We start from the raw sequence: 21,913 nt of genomic DNA on the forward strand, positions 1-21,913 counted from the left end.
AGACAGAAGGTTTTGGAATCCAAAACAAACACATTAATCATTAAAGAAAACTTGTGAACAAACTTGTCTGGTAATGACATGGTACTTCCAATGCTAATGTCGTTGTCAAGGACTAAAATGAGCCACAGACACGGGGGAATTAACTGGGGAAGTTGGTTTTAAAAAATGTGGATTAGCATGACAGATGACACTAATTAGCAAGTGAAGACTGCATAATCTTGCATAATCTGCATGTTTATAGGGGTGGCTAGTTTATGTATAGTAAATAGCCTCCATAAAGCCTCATAGATTATTACAGGTAATAACTGTAATCGAGTTGATTCTACCAGTTTTTCACCTAATGCCTAATGACTCATGAATCTTGAAAAACTTCAAGTAGATGCCTCAATCTCTTTCAAGTGGGGAAGCGGCATGTTATCTTAAAGTATAACCTGACACCTACACAAGCACACTAGTTAGCATGATGTAATCATTAACTCCCCCAAATCAAAGCTGCCAGATGTGTCTGTTGCTGCACTTATCTCCTGTAATTTCTGAGGCTAATTTGCTCTCAAGGCTCAGCAAAGCACACCTGAATAACAAAAAGTAAAATGAGAAAAGGTGCGATAAAGAGACAGGGGTTAGTGTGTGAGAGAACATTTCCCCCTCATTGTTCCTGTGAGTGTCCACAGTTCTGCCCTGAGTGTAAGTACACTGTCAGTCCCCCTGGGAGTCTCCACACACAGACACACTGCAGGGTTGCAGCACAGCAAACAGTACTTGTCCCCAGGCAAAAAGTCAACCTGTGCTGATGAAAGCTAAGGAGACACACATGCACACCAGCACTCACATGCACGCACGTGCACACACACACAGACTAACATCTCTGTGGCTAAGAAAGTGCAAGACACTTAAGCCCAAATTCCTCCGAAGGCTGTGCCCTCTGTGTGTGAATGAGTGTGAATGATTAGTTAGTCCTGATTGGCAGGTGGCACCTTGCATGGTAGCCCCTGCGTCAGTGTATGAATGGGTGTCATTGGGTGGATGGCATGTCGTGTAAAATCTTTTTGAGAGGTCGGAGGACTAGAACGGCCTTCTGAAAAAAAAAAATGCTGTAGAAATATATATACCACATAATAGTTTAATATATACCACATAATATGCCACATAATCATTTAAACTGACCTCTAAAACAATGAACCGAATCTATTTGCACATTGTCCTTGGTTTACGAGCACGGTTTTATGTTGCCCTTGCTCAGTGAAGGGATAATGAATTGGCTCCAAAAGTCTTGCATACACCCCTAAAGGTTGCTGCATGCTCTTCAACCCCCATTCCAATACAAAATATCTCATTTTACATTCTAGCCTTTTGCTGAGGCTCTCATCCGGAGAATTACAATGAGTGAGCAGGTAGAGTGTTAATATGATGGTCAAGCACTTCAGTAACAAGAGACCAAGAACATAAGGTTGTTGTAATAGAATAACTCTGGTGAATCAAGCATGCAAAACATGTTTAAATGTCAAAGTACACCCATGTGTTGGCAGATTGTAATATACAGATGCAGGGCTCAGACCAGAAGATGTCTTGTTCAAGTGTAACTTTTATAACTTCTCTCAACAACCACTGTTGAGGTGCCCTTGAACAAGGCACTCAATATGTATTGTTTCAGTGGAGTTGTTTCCGAAGCCAGTGAAAACTTACAGAGAAGGGTTATGCGAAGAATCTTTGAACGCATGAATAAGTGGAAGGCACACATTTGAAAATAAGAGCATCGATAACTTCCCTCGGACAAAAAAAGAAAGAATCGAATCGATCAATCGACAGATCTGGATAAATGCAGACTGGTGTAACAGAAGAACATATGGATTAAGACAAGGTCAGATATCAGTTATAGTAACTAAATAACCCTGAATTCTCTATAGAAGCAGCTATTCCAGTGTTCATGAACTTTACACTTTAACTTGAGAGGTGCAAAAACACTTGTGTGCAGATTCTTGCAGTTTTTTAAAAGACTATTATAATTTCAACCACACGCACACATTAGGTCTGCAAGATGTATAAATACAGTGCAGCGATTGTGCAGGTTTTGTTTAGTTTTCTCTTTTGAATTTTTCTTCACACTGCGCTTTTCAGTGTTTTATTTTTCCTTAGGTAGGGAATCCAATGCTGTGGATTTGGCCTGTGAATACAGTGTACCATAGTTTATCAAAGACACACAGCACCAGAGTGCCATAATAAGAAAGCTATTTCTAAATACAGATTTGACCTTGACAGAGAAATTGTGTGATGAACAAATATTAAGCATGTTTCTTTGCATTGCAGCTGTTTTTAAGTCCAGCTAAAGCGAACAGATGCATGTTTAATAACAAACACACCACAATCCAAGCAAAGACACAAATAGGTTCATTTAGCACTGAGAGTTCAGTAAACATAATCCATTAACAATTAACTTGCTTGGGAACTTGGTCGAACCACTGACAAGGACAAATGGAAGAATGCTGTACGTCAGCAGATTGCTTCTCCCTATTGACCAAGTCTGTTGAACAAGGCCTTGTCATTATTATTCTGGTTTACATAGCTAGGGTTTACTTACTCCTTATCGATACATAACAAATCATACTCAATCCAGCTTTTACATCTTTCTTTTTTCCCATTTTTGTATACAATACTCTTATCTTTCGCATCTTAATTGCAAGGCTAAAATTGATTGCTCATTTCTACCAGATTACCAGTGTTGCTATGTTGTACAATACACAGGAGTGGCGTAGGTCAGCCACACACATCTCCCTGTTGCAGCTACAAGAATATTTACATAAACCACTGCTTATACTCTATATCACACATAGTAGAGATAAACATTCAGAGCCTTATCTGAACATCGAGCTTTCAAGGGCTCTGCTTGATAATGACTCATTCTCTATCTTGAGGCTAAGCTCTTTGCATGCAGAATATATGAAGAATAATGTGCAAAGGCATGTGCAGGACATAGATGGATGGTTGGATGAGCACAAATGCAGAAACACTCTTATACATAGTAAGCTAATGCTGTAGTCCCCCCCCCCCCCCCGCCCCCCTTACAATTTGCCTAAGAGAAAATATCACTTCTTGATCCAATTTGTAATGATAAATATGTTTCCCAAGCTTAATATGTGGTTTGTGTCATATGTGTCTATTCCATATCTCTTTCTCCCATCTCTCATTTTATCTCTGTTGGCAGCATTGTATATAGCATCCACAGCAGACAAACACTAAGAAAGTCCAGGGAAGATAAAACACAGAAGTCTTCTCATGAAAAATAGATTTGCTCTATAAAAAGAAGCCACAATCTATAACCTTTAGTCTTTTAGAGATGTTCCTACAACACTGGAAGTGATCTGGAGGAGTATGAAGAGTAATGACATGCAGTATCTCTTATGAGGGAAAATTATATTGTTGACTACCTTTTTTTTTTTAATAGTTGTTTCAGTGGCAAAAGCATGGGCACTTGTATTTACTTGTGAGATTTTGTCACATCATTCCATCGTCTTTCTGAACAACAGATGCATTAAATAATATCAATGATTGATGTAATGGCCAGGGTTTTCAGAAATATAATATGTATGTATATATATATATATATATATATATATATATATATAGGTATATATATATATACCTATATATATATAGTCAACTATTAACTAACAGCAAATTCTGCAAATTTTGACCAACCTGCTGAAAGTCGGTCAAAAGTAAGACTGCTATTGTATAATCTTCACGTGTGGCGTTGGCCTGTATATTGTGTTAAGATCGACATTAACCAGGGCAAAAGTCCATGGTATGTTTTGACGGTTTGTTCATTTGATTAAATGCAAAGTGGCAGAAACAAGAAAACGGCTCGTATTTTTGTATTATCCATGGTGGTGATCCAAGGCATCCGTGTTCCCGCAGGTATTCCCCAAAATGGGTAACCGAGTATCACCACAATCAATCACCACACTAACTAAAGCCATCTGCTTCATCCCATTACCAAAGAGACGGCATCAGTGAATGGCAAAGAAAGTCTTTCTATGAGTTTCTGTGTCTCTGCACTCAGGTTCTCATCTTAAGCCACAAAGTGTATGATGGCAAAAACTCAGATATACAGTTCATTATTACTATGAAAATAGATATAGCTATGTGCTATGTCACACACACACGCACACATATACATATACATATATATATATATATATATATATATATATATATATATATATATATATATACTGTAGCTCAATAAACGCCCACAGCTTACTTTTTTATATCTACGTTTACTAACTATAACATAAACAGCAATTATTCCACATTACCAAATTCAGTCATGTACAATCCTGTGGCCATATAACAGAATGTCAGCTTCTCTCTCTGCAGATCTAATCTTCCCCTCTCCTTCCCCCTAGACGACTGCTCTGACGATATTACCTTCCCATATGGAGAATATTACTCTAGTATGCCATCTGTACTACCATCCATCCCCTCGAGCCTGTGACTGTATGTGTGTGTGTGTGTGTGTGTGTGAGAATAGGGCCTGTGGGAGAATGGGCGAAGAGAGATGAAGAGAGATGAAGGACGTGTGTGTGTGTGTGTGTGTGTGTGTCAATAGTCATGTGAATGAGTGAGATGGAGAGCGAGTTTACGTGCATGGGCATTGGTTCCAATACTTCACAGTCTGTATAGCACTGCCATGATAAGAGACAGTGTAATAATCCCCACCTAGAGCCGATTGTCATAGTTGATGCTCTTTGTCGGTGGGGGTGTTTTAATGACTCTGTCATGTGTTCACAAACACAATTATCATTGTTCATGCATACGCTAGACAACAGGACACTATTTTCTACAACATCAAGCAGACAACAATTTGTGTTTTATCACAGAGCTTGCTTTTCACCAAGGAGATATATGTGATCATGTAAAAACGGCAACATGTACATAACTAGAAAGCTGTACATATACATGCAGGGCTCTGAAATGCATCTCTTAATTTCTTCTGCATCTCCCTCTCTCACCATATCTCGCCCCACCCCTTCCATCCTACAGCAGACATGAAACACATTCCTGACCCAAATCTTTCCTTTCTAGTCTCACCTACTGCCTTACAAACACCACAACCTGTCTGAGGGGATACTCGTCTTCCATCTATCTGTCAGTATGTTTTACCATAAGTGGAGAAAAGGAGACAGAGAAAGAAAGAAAGAAAGAAAGAAAAACCGGCTGATGTTTAGCCAAATCAAATCACATTTATACTCACCATTTTAGTGTTGTGTTAGCATGCAAATATTTGCTAATTAGCTCTAAACTCAAAATACAGCTGATGGTGATGGGAATGTAATCAGTTTTGCATGGATGTTAAGTTTGGAACACTTTACTTGTCTAAAAGTTAAAGGATCACTGGATCAATTCATCCTCATGGGGGTGTGAATATCTGTACTAAATTCCATGGCAACCCATCTCAGAGTTGTCAAATGTTTCTTGTCAGGATAACCCATGTACTTAAAGAGACAGTATAGACACTGCTACATAGCTCTGGGGTGGACAGTGAGCAGTGCCCTCTTCCTTGAGGATATTAGAGAGGAAAAAACAAAACAGCAGCACTGGGGTTCTCCAGGCAGTTGGTGATCCCATTTAGTAAGCGGCCTCTAGTGACTCCTCCAACTAAAAGGGCCCCAGATGGGAGGGCTTTGACCTTGTTTTGAACTTATCCCGCACTGCCAGGAGGTAATGTTGATGCTCAGCTAGTTTACATTTCCTAACTCAATGCCTTTTTAAATGGAGTGAGTCATCATAGAAGCATAGATTGAAAATGTGTCACTATGATTATCACAAACCAGTACGTTTTTATAATATAGGGGTCATTCTTAATTAAGTGGTAGCACACTCCACTCACATGAATATCATTTGAATTATTCTCCAATCAGGTTTTATTGTCTGGATTTGGTTTCGATTGACTTTACAATGAGAAGGAACGTAGTGGATTGTACAATAATGAAGAGCTGTAGTGTCCTTGAGTGTTAATGCAGCCAAAGTCAGAGCCTGTGATGAAATATTTTTAATAATATTGGACATGATTTTAGGGAGGGTCAAAGGATGAAATACGGTGATCATTAAGTACAGATTGTCCTTTTGCCTCAAATTCATCTTCTCAAATCTTTCATGGATCAGCATAAAAAGGAGAACTTTAGTTCACTTAGCCCAGATTACTCAGGCACACACACACAGGCTAACTATGAGCACCCAAATCAAAGGTGAAAGCCCAATGAGACACATTCTGGAGCTTGAGGATTACATATCCAAGCCCCACAAGAGTCTGCAACTAGCTTCTAAAATAATACAAGGCCTTCCATCACTGTTTCAATTTGATGTGTTTCTGTTTAATTAGAGGCAGAGAACTCTTCAGGTGTACCTCTTTGTAAGAGAGCATGTGGTTCCATGTAGATTTCTGCCTCAGTGCTGCCTCAGAGGTAGGAGAGTCAAGAGGCTGAATGAGTAAGATGTGGCTCAGTCAGGAAAATAAAACTCCTGGGCTGCTACCAGGTTGTGAAAAAAACACTAGTTATATAAATGCAGAATCACCAATATCCTCCCAACACACACATAGACTAGTTTCAATTATGGTGGTATACAGGTGCTTTCCTCATGTTTCTATCCTTGTGCAACACATTCTCACTCCCAACAGGTCAAATACGGACGCTTGATCAGTGACCATGTAAGCTTAAAACTACGACGTTCTAGGTACCCCTCTAGCATTAGTGTCAGGGACGGCGTGTCAGTGTCCACTTGTTACATATTGTCTTTTCAAAATAAACTTCCATCTTCACAGGAAGTTAGGTTGAGGCACCAAAACCCCTTAATTAGGTGAAAGAAAAGAGCCTGGTTGATGTTAACTTGACTGACTAACGACTCACGCCACCTCAGAGTGGTTCAGGACTCAAATGACTAGCGAGTGACAAACGAGTCACGTGACTGACAACAATAACCAGTGTCGTGACTGAGCTCTCACGTGATGAATGACTGACGTGACAAAGTAGTGAAGTTTACTTTTAGTTTCGCACATGACACGAACAGCTGATTCCTGGACAAAAGTTCTGTGTTTCTTTGACCCATACCTGTGTGGAAAATCTCGCTTTGCAGTTTTTCTGACCGACTAATAATGACGCTGGTATTTCACGATTTGGGAGTTTAACCAGGTTGACTTGTGAAGATAAGAAGGCAGACATACAGAGTGCTCAGGGGTAAAAATAGAAGCAAGGGAGGGTCCATCCATCACTGTGACTGTCTGAAGGGCCGGATCGATTGTGTGTGTGTGTGTGTGTGTGTGTGTGTGTGTGTGTGTGCTCGTGTGTTGTTGTTATTTGATGCACTCCACTACCTCAGAAAGAAGAGTTCAAATGCGAGTCAAACCGTGATGGGACTTTTTAAACATGGACACACGCTCACGCACACCTACACGAACGCGCAAGATACACACACAGGTAACCATTAAGCTTAAGGAGATAAATGCCAATGCTGTCAGAAAGAAATTGACCTCTAAGGCCAGTAAACACACAAACAACAACACGTCCATAGATACACAGCAGCCATCTCTCTGTCTAGCATAAAGGTTAGATGACTTGCTTCAACTGCATCGCTGAGAATGTGTGTGTGCATACGGGATTGTGTGTGTCTATGCTCATGTGTTCAGCCCAACCGGCCTCTTTATGTGTATCAGCCCCCATGATAATCACCACACAGTGCATAATTAATTATTTTCCTCTATTTCCATTAGAGGCTTTCTCTCTCTTCCCGCTGCTGCTCTGATCGGTGTAATAGCTTTATTTGCTTCCTGCTCTGTTTCTTCCTATTTGTAAGTGTGATCAATGACCTGCTGGTTACCTAAGAATCTATTAACCTTGCAGAATACCAATTGGCCATTAGGGACGAATTGGTTCAAGGCCGACACTTGAGGTTTGGGAAAATCTCAGTGTTTTAGATGAGCAAACACAGATTCAACCAATGTAGACCAACATCCACGTGTATGCACACACACAAAGACGCTAGGTTTCTCCAATTAATGGCACAGTCTGGGAACAGAACTTTAATATACAACCATGAACAAACTGAACCTTTGCTGGGGAACTTTTGTGTGAACTTGTGAGTGTAAGTGTTTGTGTGTGAAGGCACACATTGGTGTGTGTGTGTGTGTGTGTGTGTGTGTGTGTGTGTATAAAGGTCATGCCTCTCATCTCTAAGTAAGCCTCGGTGAGAAGCACCGAGTGGCAGCACTCATCAATATTAACTAATGCCCTTCCTTTCATCCACATCATAAATCCATGGAAACAAACACACACAAGGGTTTGGGGACGAGTTTTTGTTGTGTGTATATATGTGTGTGTCGTTCCAGTTTGTGGCAATGGAGGAGAGGGATAAGTAAATCAAAACAAGAAAAGGTAAAGTAGGTGACAGATGGGAAGATGTAGATGTAGTGATTGTTTCAGCAGCTGATGTGTCTATTTGAGTTCAAATAAAACCACTACGCACACATCTCAGCTGTTGTCCCACACCAAACGTCACGTAACAGCTAATGAGTAATGAGATGGAGCAATGACAGACAAAGGTGGGTGTGCGAGAGAGTCACAGAGAGAGAAAGGGAGGAAGGAAATACTGTAAGCGGGGTGAAAACAAAAGATAAATCGTGAGCATGACTCAAGGAAAGGTGAGAAATATATCAGGGATCATGTTTGTGTTTGTGATTATGCACGAGTGCATGCTTGTGCTTATAAGCGTAAAAAAAAAGCAAAGTAGGAGGAAGGAAAGAGAAGAGAAGAAAGACTGCAAATGGAAATCCTTTGATCAGAACATGAAAACAACAGCCGCTAAGCCAAGAGAGGGAAGAACAACAAAAAGACGTCACAGACAATTACCGCGAACACGGCTCCATCTAGCAGAAACACCCCTGTGTTTGCTTAGGCGATGGGTAACACTTAAAATCTGCTGTCATCTCTTCTCATGCTTTTCATCTTCCAAACACCAGAGATTGAAAAACAAACACAGAGAAAACAGACATTTCCTTCTGTATCAGCTATCATGCCCAGTGGGAAAATAGAGGTCTTAATGAAACACATTAGACAGACCGAGGCAGCTCTTACGGTGTGTGTGTGTGTGTGTGTGTGTGTGTTTGTATACAAGTGGGTAGGTGTGGGTCAGCGTGTGGGTTAAAGAAACATAGTCTGCCTTTTATCCCAGTGAAGTCAGATTACCTTGAGGGAACATGGCGATTCATTGAGACACACATGGTCCATTATTCCCTGTGCATTACTACTGAGGCTTAAACAAACAAGCAAGACAAAACAATGCTAAATTCATGTAGACAAAAAACCTTCCATCCTTCTGATTATGTTTCCCATCTGACCGCTGAAAGGTTTTTCTGAGTGTTATTGTAATATCACTTGGCTGAATCAGACAAAACACTGCAGCATGTTGTGGGAGGATTTTACTCAACCAGCTTCAGGCTCGCTAGTCTGTAAAACCTGCAACAAGACTGTCTCACTCTGTCTCATCTTGCCTCAAGGAACTGCAGACCCACAAAAAATTATTTCATTATCGGTGCAGGTTTAGTACGAGTATGATTCCCTAACTGCTGTTTCATTGGCTTTTTGTTCATCCTTATAACTAAAACCTTTTGTGCGCCAAATGTCGGATCTGAATTTCATCAGTGCTTTACATCCCAAACATTTTGTGATGTTATTGGTCTTTAAAAAATGGACAACATTAACATTTTAGTACCATATAGCTGCCTCTGTTGGCTTTACCACATAGTTTAAAGTTGTATAGCAAGTCCTTTTAAAAATCTAGTCCCAGTATACACACCCAGCTGTCAGCATTACTTTGAAATCCTCATTGACATGCGACGTCTCAACGCCCATTCATGTTGATATTATGAGACTGAACAACTTGGACACACTGTAATGTTCTTGGTTCTTCAAAATAGAGTTTGTCATAATTGTTGAGTCTAATGTTGCACCCATAGGCTTCAGCACTATCTTTGGAAGAAAGAACATTTACTGCTGTTTACTGCTCTCACTATTGCTAGTGCAGTGAGATGTCAGCTTTACTTCACCGCGGTAGACTCTTTAATTAGAGAAGCGAGACATACTGAAAAAATGTCTGTTTTATTGTGCCACTAAATTAAATCAGATTACCTGGAGCAAATGTGCGGATTTATTGCGGCATTGTCTAATGGCATTGCTTGCTGTTTGGTCATTACTGCTGACGCTAGACTAAAATGATGCAACAAACTGATTCTTCAGGGAGCGCTTACAGCGACCCACATATGACTTAAACTCAGCATTAGGAACTAAATTGTAACAAGCAGTTAAATTGCAGTGTTATTACTAACTGGTGACAAACTAAATAACGCTCTACTAAAGGTACCTATGAATCCCTTATTGCCATGCTATTAGCATTGAACCCCATAATGTGTCTTGATGCCAGGAAAAGCATTTAGAGCACTGTCAGAGTCATCCAACTCTTTCAGTATGCCAGTAACATGAATAAACGAAGGCTTGCTGCATTATAAATCTCCTTGTCCTGCCAGGGTTTCACTCTGTTTCCCCTAGTGTGGCCATTAAGAAGACATATAACCATGCAAAAATTAACCAATAAAGATGATGGTTCAGTGCCATCATTGAGTCTCAAATCATCTACAAGACGACCGAGCCATTTAATGAAAGAAGGTGAGCAAGGCAAAAGGCACAGAGAATCGCTGTATGTGAGGAAGGGGGAAATATACGGACATGGTGGCAAATCAATGTGTATATGTGTCGGAGAGAGAAAGACTGTAAAACATTGTATTTGTGCTTGTGTGTAGGTGGGTGGTGCTGAGTTGTAGCAGTGTGTACCAGGAATATATTTAATCAAAGCTCCAAGCCTGGGCACGTAGGGTGAATGTAAAACACTGATGAACTCTTTGAAATGGTGTGTGCGTGCGTGTGCTATATACGCGCTCTTTATGTACACTAATGTATTAACACCCTTTCAATTAACAACTTCATCACCGCAGATGCGACCATTTTCTTGTCAACTTGGGAATACAGACTGAAGGGTGTGTTTCCACTCGGCATCTTTAATGAACAGGAAGGTGCTGAGAGACGCTGAAAATAAGCCCGGAAAAAAACGATGGCAATATGAGCTGTTGAACTGATTGGTCAGTTTGTGAAGAAAAACTGAAAAGTCAAGCTGGGTGGAAGTTTTAGAGTTACACTTGCAATAACTGTCAAGCTATTGAAAATCGAACATCGTTTGGCTTTACAAATTACTCTAATAATGTCAGTCTAAAAAGTAGGACATTTCTTAAGAAAGATTTATTGTGGAGCCAAGGGATTAATGGGAGTCTCGCTGTTCATTCCTTATCATAGGTTTTTAATCATAAATCATTTATAGTCATCAGATTCACCAGTATTTAGCACCTCCAAATACATTTGGAGGTACATTTTCACATTTTGCGGTGAGCAGGTTTGCATTGGAGATGGTTGTGTTAGATACTGTATGTGTAAAAAAACAACAGCTCTGTCATCTTTCATCAACTTTCATAATGTTGTCTTTGCTATGAACAGCCTCTACCGGCATCAGAAACTTGCAGGAGAAAACACAACAAGTCCAAGCTGACCAATCACAGACCTGGCTTGTGGTCCCAATGCGGTATCTCCCGGTAGCCGCCGTAGACATGATAGCAAGTTAAAGTCCTGTGCTTTGCCTGTTAATGGTGAAACTAACCTTACACTTTGATGATACACACCAAAGTTTGCAGATGAAATGTGTAAACCACCCTGACTGACTCACACACTGATTAGCCACCAAATCACACTTTATCAACAATGTCTTGTTACGTCCCAGTTTTTGCTCCTGAAAAGTGTGAAGATCACAGATGCATTGTGCCAACAGTCAACATGTGTGCCGAGGTTACATTGAGGTGAAGTGTAACTATTTCACAAGAATATGTTATATTAATATAAATACAGTGATTGATGATATGAAGACAGATTTTGTCATGGTGTAGTGCAGGCTTAACTACTGTTCTTAATGCAAATACCTTCTCATCTCTGAATTAATTAATTTTGTAGTTAACTACGTACAACAGAGGGACGAAACATGACTGACAGCTGGAGGATATTCAGACTTTAACAGTTTGACTCAGTCGCGCTGCAAAGATAATCAGGTGTCGCCTGCACGTTAATACAATCTGTGGCCATCAATAATACATTAACAGTATTGATTTGTAAATGATTCTCTATAAGAGCAATCTATATTAATTCTAGATGACGAATGAGGTTATGCATGACCGCAAACAATCAACCACCCAAACCACCACACCACACATCATAATCACTATCACTATTGCTGTACAGTAGGTACAGAATACAATGGAATACAATCATTTATCATTTGTCTTAATTTTGGACAGGGAACTAGTTAAAATAGAAGTATTACCCCACGTATCAAGAATCACATTTACAGCCGTGGCAGCAAATCATTGTGTCTCTGAGCTCTGGCAGACAAACCAGGCATAACCACCTCTTTGTTACAAATCCTTTCCTCTCCATTTCTTTCTCCTTTGTCCCTAATTCACCTTATCACTTTCTGTCTATCTTCATCATGCTCTGTCTCAGCTGCTTTTTTTTCCACAGCACACACACACACACACACAGTCACGCTCATATGTGCCCATGCAACTCATTGACACACAGGTTTTCACACATGCCTTCAGTATGGGCAGAAATATCCCCATACATGCACACACACACATTCCCAGTGGCTTTTGGTCACACTAATCCATGTGCATTATTTTCTATAAGCCAGTGAATAGAGACGCACTAGTGAGGAGCCCAGTGGAATAGTGTGCTTCTCTGGCTGAGGCACATCAAAAATACACACAGATGCAAACACAGCAATGCGAAGGTCAGACATTAACACACCTACACTGATACAGTATAGGCATACATGTACTACAAAAGAGAAACTGGTATGCGTGTGTAGGCAGGAAACAACAAAAAAAGATTGACAGCAGAAGGGGATATATGAATGTGTGACGCTGGGACAATAAACTAGGTTGTATTCCTCGGGGAATATGGAAAACGATGGGGACCAGGGCTTTTTATGATCCGTTCACGCTTCCTGAATACTAGAATAGAGAGGAACTAGCCAAGGTCAGAGGCAGAATTCCCCATTCTAATTCGGAGCATTGCTCACCACCCGGAGCAAGAATCAGGGATTAATTTAGAGATCAATTCACCACGCCTGTGGAGAGGGGAGAGAAACGGCAAAACGTGACGAAGTATAGAGGAGATGAGAAAAGGAGAGAGAATCCGAGGAAATGGGAGACAAGGGGGGAAAGTAACAGAGAGGAGAATGAGAGAGATGGAACAAGTGAGAAGGCAAGTGGGCAAGAAAGAGAGGCAGAGATAGGGACAGACAGAGAGGAGGTTACATGTAGCCTGCGGAGAGCAGACGGTTCACATATAAGAGCTTAATTTTGCCAAGAACTCCTCGTCGTATGACCCATTGCCTCCATAAGTCAGAGTGTATGTGTGTGTGTGTGTGTGTGTGTGTGTATTTACTCAAACAGGAATTCTTTTTTTTTTCAGCCATAGATAAATACATATTTGGTGTATTAGTGAATAACAGCGAGTATTCACAGCACCGGACAGTGTATGTGGGAGTGTCTCAAAAATGACATTAAACCTGTTCATGGCAATGAAGGAACAGCCAGTGCATCAGCGTGAACTTCGTTGTAATTAAACCACTGGCAGGTCATTCAGGTGGATAAGTGGATATAGTAGAATTAGTGGGAGCACGATTTCCAGCACACACTGTAACGTATCTCAGTCAGTCTGGCTTCAGTGCTTTTTCTGTACATTCAGAGCTATTGTGCCCAACCTTTTCCATTAGCACACCTCTTTACTCATCACTTATGAAAATCATACAACTCCCCGTACATTTTAAGAATGCCACCTGACGAGCATTCAATATGTACCTTCCCACTCAGTCTGCTAAACAGTGAACAGAAATAGATGCAGCATGTTGTGGGTTGGAGGTAGTAGATGGACTATTCATTTTCCAATCATTGTAGGTTGCATTAACTAGATTGCTCATTCATGTGAGGCTGCAATGCAGCTGGGACAGGAGGCTAAGAAACTTGGAAATTACATTACACGGTTTTGGTGAAGTTAAATCCTGCATTAATACTTTGCATGTACATAAATTGTGAAAACGTATTTTACTCATGCTTCACATAACGCTAGATGATATTCAAGATCTTTCAGAGTTTCAAGCAATCCTTTGAGAAGCATTTCTTTGTCATTTTCAATTGCATGGTTTGAGAATGGAGCAGCTTTCATTTACAATCTGGAGATTTTTAAGAAATCTTGTTAAACACAATGATATAACATCACAAGGGGAAGAACTTTATTGTTGTATTATACTGTATTGATTTTTGTTCGCCCTGCCTAGTTAACAGCCCCAGTGGTCGATTTGTTAAAGTTTGATGAGATAAGGAGGTGAACCATTACAGCACAATCACATGAAACTCTCCTTAAAATAAGATGCATGTATATGATATCATACCTGAGAGGGAAATGTAGTCTCTAAGGACAGAGCAAAAGGCAGCAACAGAAACTGATAACAGTACTTTCATATTATTTTACTTTTCTCTTTAATAAACATATTACCACACACTGCTCAGCCCCACGACTCTAACCTTTTATTTTGTGTGGAAATAACTAAACTAAACGTATGCCATTATTCAAAGTAACCTTTGTACCCTCTCATGCACTGACATGACGATATCTTACCATGAGCAACAGAATTACACAAAGGCTATCCTTTAGAGATTTGTTGGCATCTTAAAAGGGCAAACAACTCACAAGCACAAACAGAAGGATACCGAACAACATTGAAGGCATTTAGATCAGTGTGGTATAAACAAGTGTCACTCAGAAAGCAAATAATCAAACTTCTTAAGTAATGCAAATACACGCAGAGAGCCACAGCAAAGCTCCACTGCTCTAAGAAAGAAGCCAGAGTAAGCAAATCCATCATGTAAGGACATCTCACAGTCCTGGCAAACAATAACAATGATTATGCCAATAATCTTCATTTGTGATGAATAAACATAATCAAATCAGTTCCGGTAAATTGCAATGCCTGGACAAGTGGTAGTTCCAGAGGCCAGTCAGATTGAAGGATTGAAGTAAAAACAAAACAAAGGACATCTATATATGGGGAAAAAAGATGACAGTTATTGAGAGTAAATAAATGCTACAGGTGCAGAGATGAGCAGAAAATCCACAAAGCAAAAGTGTGGGATGACCAGCTGTTGAACGTCAAATATACACAATTTCAACTGAACATGGTGTTTTTACAAAAACATTTCCAGCATTGTCATGTTTGTTTAATCTTATTTGACGTCTAAACACACAAATGTTCATCGTAAAATATGACAAAGACATGGCCAAATTGTAATATTCAAGGCACACATACAGTGCAGACAGTTGTACAATGCAGAGCACTTCTGAACTGTTGGCTGCCCACATAGCCTTGTTAACACTAGCAAACAACACAAACTGTCTCTTGCATGATTCCAGGACAAGAGGAAGTGTAAGAGAGGATGGACTGGTGAAAGATTAACTGTCATCATTCAAAAGATCATAGAGGACACAAGTACCAACTGTTCCCTTCGGTTCTAAACACATCTGTTTAGAACCTTTTTCACCACTGGCTGCAACTGTTCCGAGACTAATTTCATAGCTGTAACATGCTGTAATTCTGATGGGTAATATTACCTTTTCTGCAGATGGGATTGGTAGTGCAAAGTGGAAATAGATGTGACAAACATAAATAGGAGCAAAAGTATGATTTATAAAAGTGTATTGGCCATAATTGTTGTCTATAATAACCACCAACATTGCCTCAAAATGCCTTGCAGTCAGAACGTTTGGTATTTAGGATTATTAAAATGTACTTCACAGTGTCTAAACTCAACATTTCAAAGTTGCAAATTATTTAGCAACTGTTGTAGAAAAGCCAGTTTTCAAACTATGTCAACCATAAACTACTCGTCCAATGAAGTTGCAGTGTGATCCTTAACAACACAAGTTCCTAATTAAACCAATTTCCATCCAATAGCATGGTGAGGAGAGAGACTGAACAACGGACAGTCAGAGAGAGATGGAGGCAAAGAGTATTTGTTTCAGTCTCATTTTCAGTCAAATACTTACATGCATTGGTGACGGCGAAGCTGTTGGCGGTCTCTATGTTGTCGACGTGTGGGACCAGGTTAAAGGGAGCTTCCGTAGCATTAGGGCTGGTGTTATGAAGGAAGATGGCTAATCGAAACCCTGTATACTCCTGATCCGTATTCCTAATGAACAACCCACCTGGAGAGAGGGACACAGAGGCAGGGCAAAGAGGAGATGAACACGTTGGTGTGGAAAGGAAGTCAGTCATTGCAGGGTAGAGAGGGGTCATGTGGGAGTGTGGTCACAGAGGTACAGAGACAGGAGGAAGGAGAGTAATGTGGGGAAAGAAAATCAGGAAGAGGACGGCAGAGAAAACAGAGAGGAGAGAGATCTTCATTAGCTTTGTTAGAAAAGGTAATTTGTCTTGCAGCCGATCCTCATTCACACATACACTTAAACATGAATTCAGACACACATGTACCCACACAGCACATTTCATTGATGAAATCAGAGAACGGCAGAGAGGGAGAGATGAGAGGAGCAGAAAAGAGAGACAACTAAGCCGACAGGAAGGCAGTCAAAGAGATAATGAGTTGGACAGGGCATAAAGGAAAACAGAGGAGGAAAGCCAGATCAGACAGTGTCAGCTAAATAAAGGAGGAGCATGGAGCATGCAAAGAGAAATGGAGAGGGAGGTGAGTGCTAAGAGTGAGTTGGCCTTCAAAAATGAGAGTATCCCTCCATATGGCCCATCTGATAAAATGAGAATCAGAGGGGAGAGAGGAGATGATAATAAACAGTGAAGCTGACAGTATTAAGTCCCAAAAAATATAGACACAGAGTTGATAGGAAGAAGAAGAACATGTGAAAATGTGTGGGAAAGAGAGATATAGCGAGAAGTAGTATCTATGTAAAGACAGGCATCACGTCTTCTGCTTGAAATTGAGAAAACTACTAATATAAGGGTCACGTGATCCTTTCAGAGGTCTCCTATAACCTGAGACTGATGAATGATAGTCATCTTTTTTTTCTATAGAACTTGTCATTTTGTTGTATTGCTATGGACATGGATTTGATACGATAATCCTATAAATTAGTTCTACATTGCTTCACACGGTGTGTTGAACTGAACTGAAATAAACTGATGTGACTTAAGTTTAACTGAATCAGATTCAACTCAACTGAATTGGATTACACAGGCAGACTGTGAAGCCTTGACATTTTATCGGGAGACAGAGAAAGAGGGAGGGAGGGAGGAAAGATGAGTAGTCAGAAGGAAGAGCATATTGAGCGAAGCAATTGTCACTACATAATATGTTACTTATGTGTGTGTGTGTGTGTGTGTGTGTGTGTGTGCGTGTGTGTGCCAGTGTCTCGTTCAATGTTTGTATTATCTTCTCTTTTTCTTTGTCATTATGTCCCGCAGTAGATCAGTATGGTTACTGAAGCAAGACACAAAACACACATGCATACACAGAGACAATACATCTTCGCATTAATAGAATAATTAATTAGATTTATTCTACGTTAAACTCTCCCTCAAGTGAATTATCCAAGGAACCAAATAAAAGGTTTATGTTTTAGGCCAGGAGTCAACCTTAGAGCGCACACACGTTCATACACACACCTACTACTGGAGTAGATATGTCCCAACATGACACGTTATTGCACCACTTTCTCCAAGAAACTCATCTGCGTCCGTCTCTCTTACACACACATGCAAAAAGAAGCTGTCTGTGCTTCCACCGACATTACACTTGTGTGCAATGCAGAGATATGCAAATGACTCCTCAAGTGACGTGCTGGAGAGCCGAGTGAATGATCATGTATGTATATTGGAGTGTTTAAGGAGGACCGTCAGTGGGAGGGAAGGAAAGAGTGCATGTGTGCTTCTGCACAGTCACATAAGCGTTATATGTCCATGCGTGCCTGTTCTCTTTGTGTGCACATGTGTTCATACCTGCATAAAAAGTGCTGTATGCTGTACATGTATGTGAATGCATATTTGCAGCTGTGTGCACAGCATACAGCATGTGTGCATTTTTAAGGCATGTGCACACTGTACAGGTGCACAGGCATGCTTTATAACCTGTGCAAATATGTGTGTGTTTCTGTGTGTGTGTGTGCCAAGCAGAAAATATTTAGCGTATTAAGTTTATTGGCAGCTATAGGGAGACAGAGTCAAGGAGCCGAATCTCATTATAGGACCTCCCAGCTGCCCCCCTCAAGGAGTGATGCAGTGCATGCATTATCACACACATGCCTGTACGTGTGTGTTTGTGTAAGAGAGAGAGAGACGCTGCATGCATGTTTGGTCCCACTCAGCAAACCAAAGACAATTCAGATTTAGTTAACTTTATCTCTCATCTATACGACAGGTTGAAAGACAGGCTTCCTCTGCGCTGACAGGAGGGTAACTGGAAAAGGGCAGACAGAGAGACAGAGAGAGAGAAAGAAAGAGAGAGAGAGAGAGAGAGAGAGAGAGAGAGAGAGAGAGAGGGAGAGAGAGAGAGAGAGAGAGAATACTGCAGTGTCCTAACCAGACTGAAGGGAATAAAGCTCCCTGAAACATTCAGCCCAGAGCAACCTTTAAAACACAAGCAAATTCCATAAAAGAGTGAAAGTGTGCATTTATAAACCATATGAGTCTCAGTAGAGAAAAGACACCAATCTCCCCTTAACCCCAAAACATCATGGCTAAAAGACAAGTAGAAAAAGATGCACCGGAAGAAAATGTGTTTCTGTACTTGTATGTTCTTGTTCCATCATTCCTGCGTAAATGTCTTGAGTTTTACATTGATTTTGTGGTGCATCCCCCCCCTTTCCTTGGTGACTGCTGTCTGCTAGAATCCACTAATAATCAGTGTAGGGGCTCAGATCTGAGTGCCGTGCGTAAATTCAGTAATCCTCCAACTCACCTATCTGCACTGAGCTGGGGAATGCCCCCGCAGCCAGCCCCCAAAGGGCGGAATACACCCCGAGAAAGTGCCAAGACAAAATAATAATCCTCATGTTTCTTTCCTTCAATCCCTTCAGAAACTGTTGAGAGACATCGGGAGAGAGAGTGGGGGATAGATGCGAGAGTGTGAGAGAGAAAGAGAGAAAGAAAAGGCGTCAGGAAAAAAAAGGAGAAAATAAGAAAGATGTGAGAGAGTTTTTTCCCCCCGTTTTGTCCAGCAGTATTCCTATTCCATGGTGGGCTCGTTCGTTTCTTTCCATGCAGTGTCCGCTCAGAGGAGAGCTGTGTGTCCGGCGCACATGTAGGCTGCAGACGGGGAGATGGAAAGAGTGGGGAAACTCGCTAGAATGATTGGCAAGCTGGGAGAACAGCCTGCATGGAAGAACTGGACATGCGCGCCCCGTCTCTCTCTCTCTCTCTCTCTCTCTCTCTCTCTCTCTCTCTCTCTCGAGATGGTTTTTCTCTCTCTCTCTCTCTCTCTCTCTCTCTCTCTCTCTCTCTCTCTCTATCTCTCTTTCTCTCTCTCTCTCTCCGAGATGGTTTCTTTCTCTCTCTGTCTCGCTCGAAAAGAAAAAAAAAAAAAAAGGACCCGCGTGAGTGTGCGTGCGTGTTTGCGCGCACTATTTCGTGGTCGTGGTCCACTTCTGTGTAAGCTTGACAGCATTTAGCCTGACAGAGCTCATATTTCTTCGGTCAACACCTCAGATCATTCACGGGTAACGGCGTTTGCGCAAGAAAGAAAGAAAGCCCGATCCCTCAGCGACACAGTAAAAGCCAGAGATAATGAGGTGATTTGTTCAGCTTAAAATAACAAAATAAAACGGTGAAAAAGATTCATAGCCTGGAGTAGATTCTGTTAGAGTGCATTATGTTAGTCGTATCCCACTCACAGGCGTTTTATCTGCCGGTAGCAGGTCGGTAAAACTGACAGACGGTCTGGGATCGCGTAGTTACACGGTGGAGAGCACAGTTTCATTTTTACAGATGGAAAAACTAAAGGGATGCTTCACGGCTTGTCCCAGTGAAAGATGCGGTCTGTCCATCTCTGAGGGGTTTCCCAGTTGGCTGCTGAGCATATACGAGTAAATCAAATCGAGTAAATCGAGTTCTGACATTCTACAGTCCACGTTCCGACACAGACTAATTTACTGAGACTTGGACACTGCATGCATATATTTCACTCAGGGATGGGACCTAACTTTAATTAATAGTTGATTATTTATTTTTTTAACTAAATTATGGTAATAAAGCGTATTTAACTGCGTATGCTTATACAATGTATGTTAATCTGCCCACATTGGAGATCTGCTTCAGTGGATTCAGATTGATCACTAGTGTAATGTGGGCTGCAACAAAATAGGCACTGCACTTAGACGTTTGTGCTCTCCGATCCCCCCATCACACTTGCGAGCTCTGTCCATGGTGCTGAAATCAAACTGAGCTATATGCAGGCAACAGGATAAAGGGGAAGTACTGGCTGTTCCCCGCTCTCACGCCATGAGAGCACAGAGTCTGCAGGCAATGCTGCAAAAAACAAACACCACACCAGGAGATGACACTGATGAGTTGCTTCTCTCTGAGTAAAGGTGTGCTAATTAGTGAAATCACCTGGTGCTTTAAGTCCACAATAGTTCCAGGTAGAAACATTAGCATATACTGTAGGGACAGTCTCATCTGGTTGTTACACAAGTTTGACAATGCTGGAATATAAAGAAGTCTGCAGCTCCACTGTTCTTTGTGCTGGCTTTATTCAATAGCCGATGCAGTGCCGGCAAACTCATCTGAAGTCACAAACTTTTCTTGGTAGACCTGGGTTCAGCCATCTGTAAAATAATTTGTAATGGTGATTCACTGCAGTTTATTTTTAGTTGGCAATCGATCGCTACAGATGTAAAATTCTGAACAAAATGTTTCAAAAAGGGAGTTTATTGACTCACTTGACTCACTTCTCTTACTTATTTATCAAATCCTCACTGGATGTGACAAATACCTTCTACTGTCTGGTAGCAGTACGTTTTAATGCTTGTACAGTCCAATTTCATTTTTTTCCTATAAGCTTAGAATATGAGCAAAATGAAACATGTGATGGCACTCTTACAAACATACACACATACACTTACACACAGCACCTTTGTGAGGTCTCCCAGTGGGGATATGTCCCTTTTAGAGGAAGTTGCCTTCTTGAGTGTTTAAAGGGATTTGTCTCGCTGAACTCCACATGACACCATTAATGATCAACCTCTGACATCAGAGGCTCTTGGGAAACATTAATTATAATCATTCAGCTTTTTTTCCATCATCAGTAAGCAATATTAGTAATCATAAAAAATAAATATCTTGAATAAGATGATTTTTAAAGGAAACAAGGCACCCACAAGGACAAGAACAAAAACAGCCAATACTCTCCCATATTGACAATTTTAAGCCAATTAATATCTCTTTCCTGAGTCCGTCAGGACCAAAGGTTAGTCAACAAATGTTCAGAACATTATTTGTCTTGACTATTTTAAATAAAATGGAACTGTGGTGAATACCCATGATCATACAAAAGTATACAGGTCACAGCTTCCTTATTAGTGTGTTCCAAAGAGAAAATGTAGAAAAATGAGCAGAATACTAAGTAAAGGTACTAAGTAAAGGAAGAAGGTCGTGATTGTGAATTTTGTCCCTGGTCCTTTGTGGGTTTCCTCCACCAGGTTTGCATCAAGCCCCAGGTCAAAGACACACGGCTCAGGTGAAAGGA

General features: G+C 40.8%; 1 protein-coding gene across 6 annotated transcripts in view; it reads right to left on the reverse strand.

Annotated features, from left to right (window-relative positions):
• gria4a (glutamate receptor, ionotropic, AMPA 4a) overlaps window positions 1-19,544 on the reverse strand; it is an 86,458-nt gene extending 66,914 nt beyond the window's left edge. For all 6 annotated transcript variants that reach the window (XM_031861114.1, XM_031861113.1, XM_031861117.1 and 3 more), the window contains exons 1-2: window positions 19,130-19,544; window positions 16,251-16,409 (exon numbers count right to left, since the gene is read on the reverse strand). In XM_031861114.1, coding sequence (XP_031716974.1) covers window positions 16,251-16,409; window positions 19,130-19,223 — 253 coding nt within the window. In that variant the 5' untranslated portion in view covers window positions 19,224-19,544. The remainder of the gene's footprint in view (window positions 1-16,250; window positions 16,410-19,129) is intronic.
• Window positions 19,545-21,913: the final 2,369 nt, after the last annotated feature.

The sequence above is a fragment of the Anarrhichthys ocellatus genome, unplaced genomic scaffold (assembly GCF_004355925.1).
Source record: "Anarrhichthys ocellatus isolate YVR2014 unplaced genomic scaffold, GSC_Weel_1.0 scaffold24, whole genome shotgun sequence".
NCBI lineage: Eukaryota > Metazoa > Chordata > Actinopteri > Perciformes > Anarhichadidae > Anarrhichthys > Anarrhichthys ocellatus.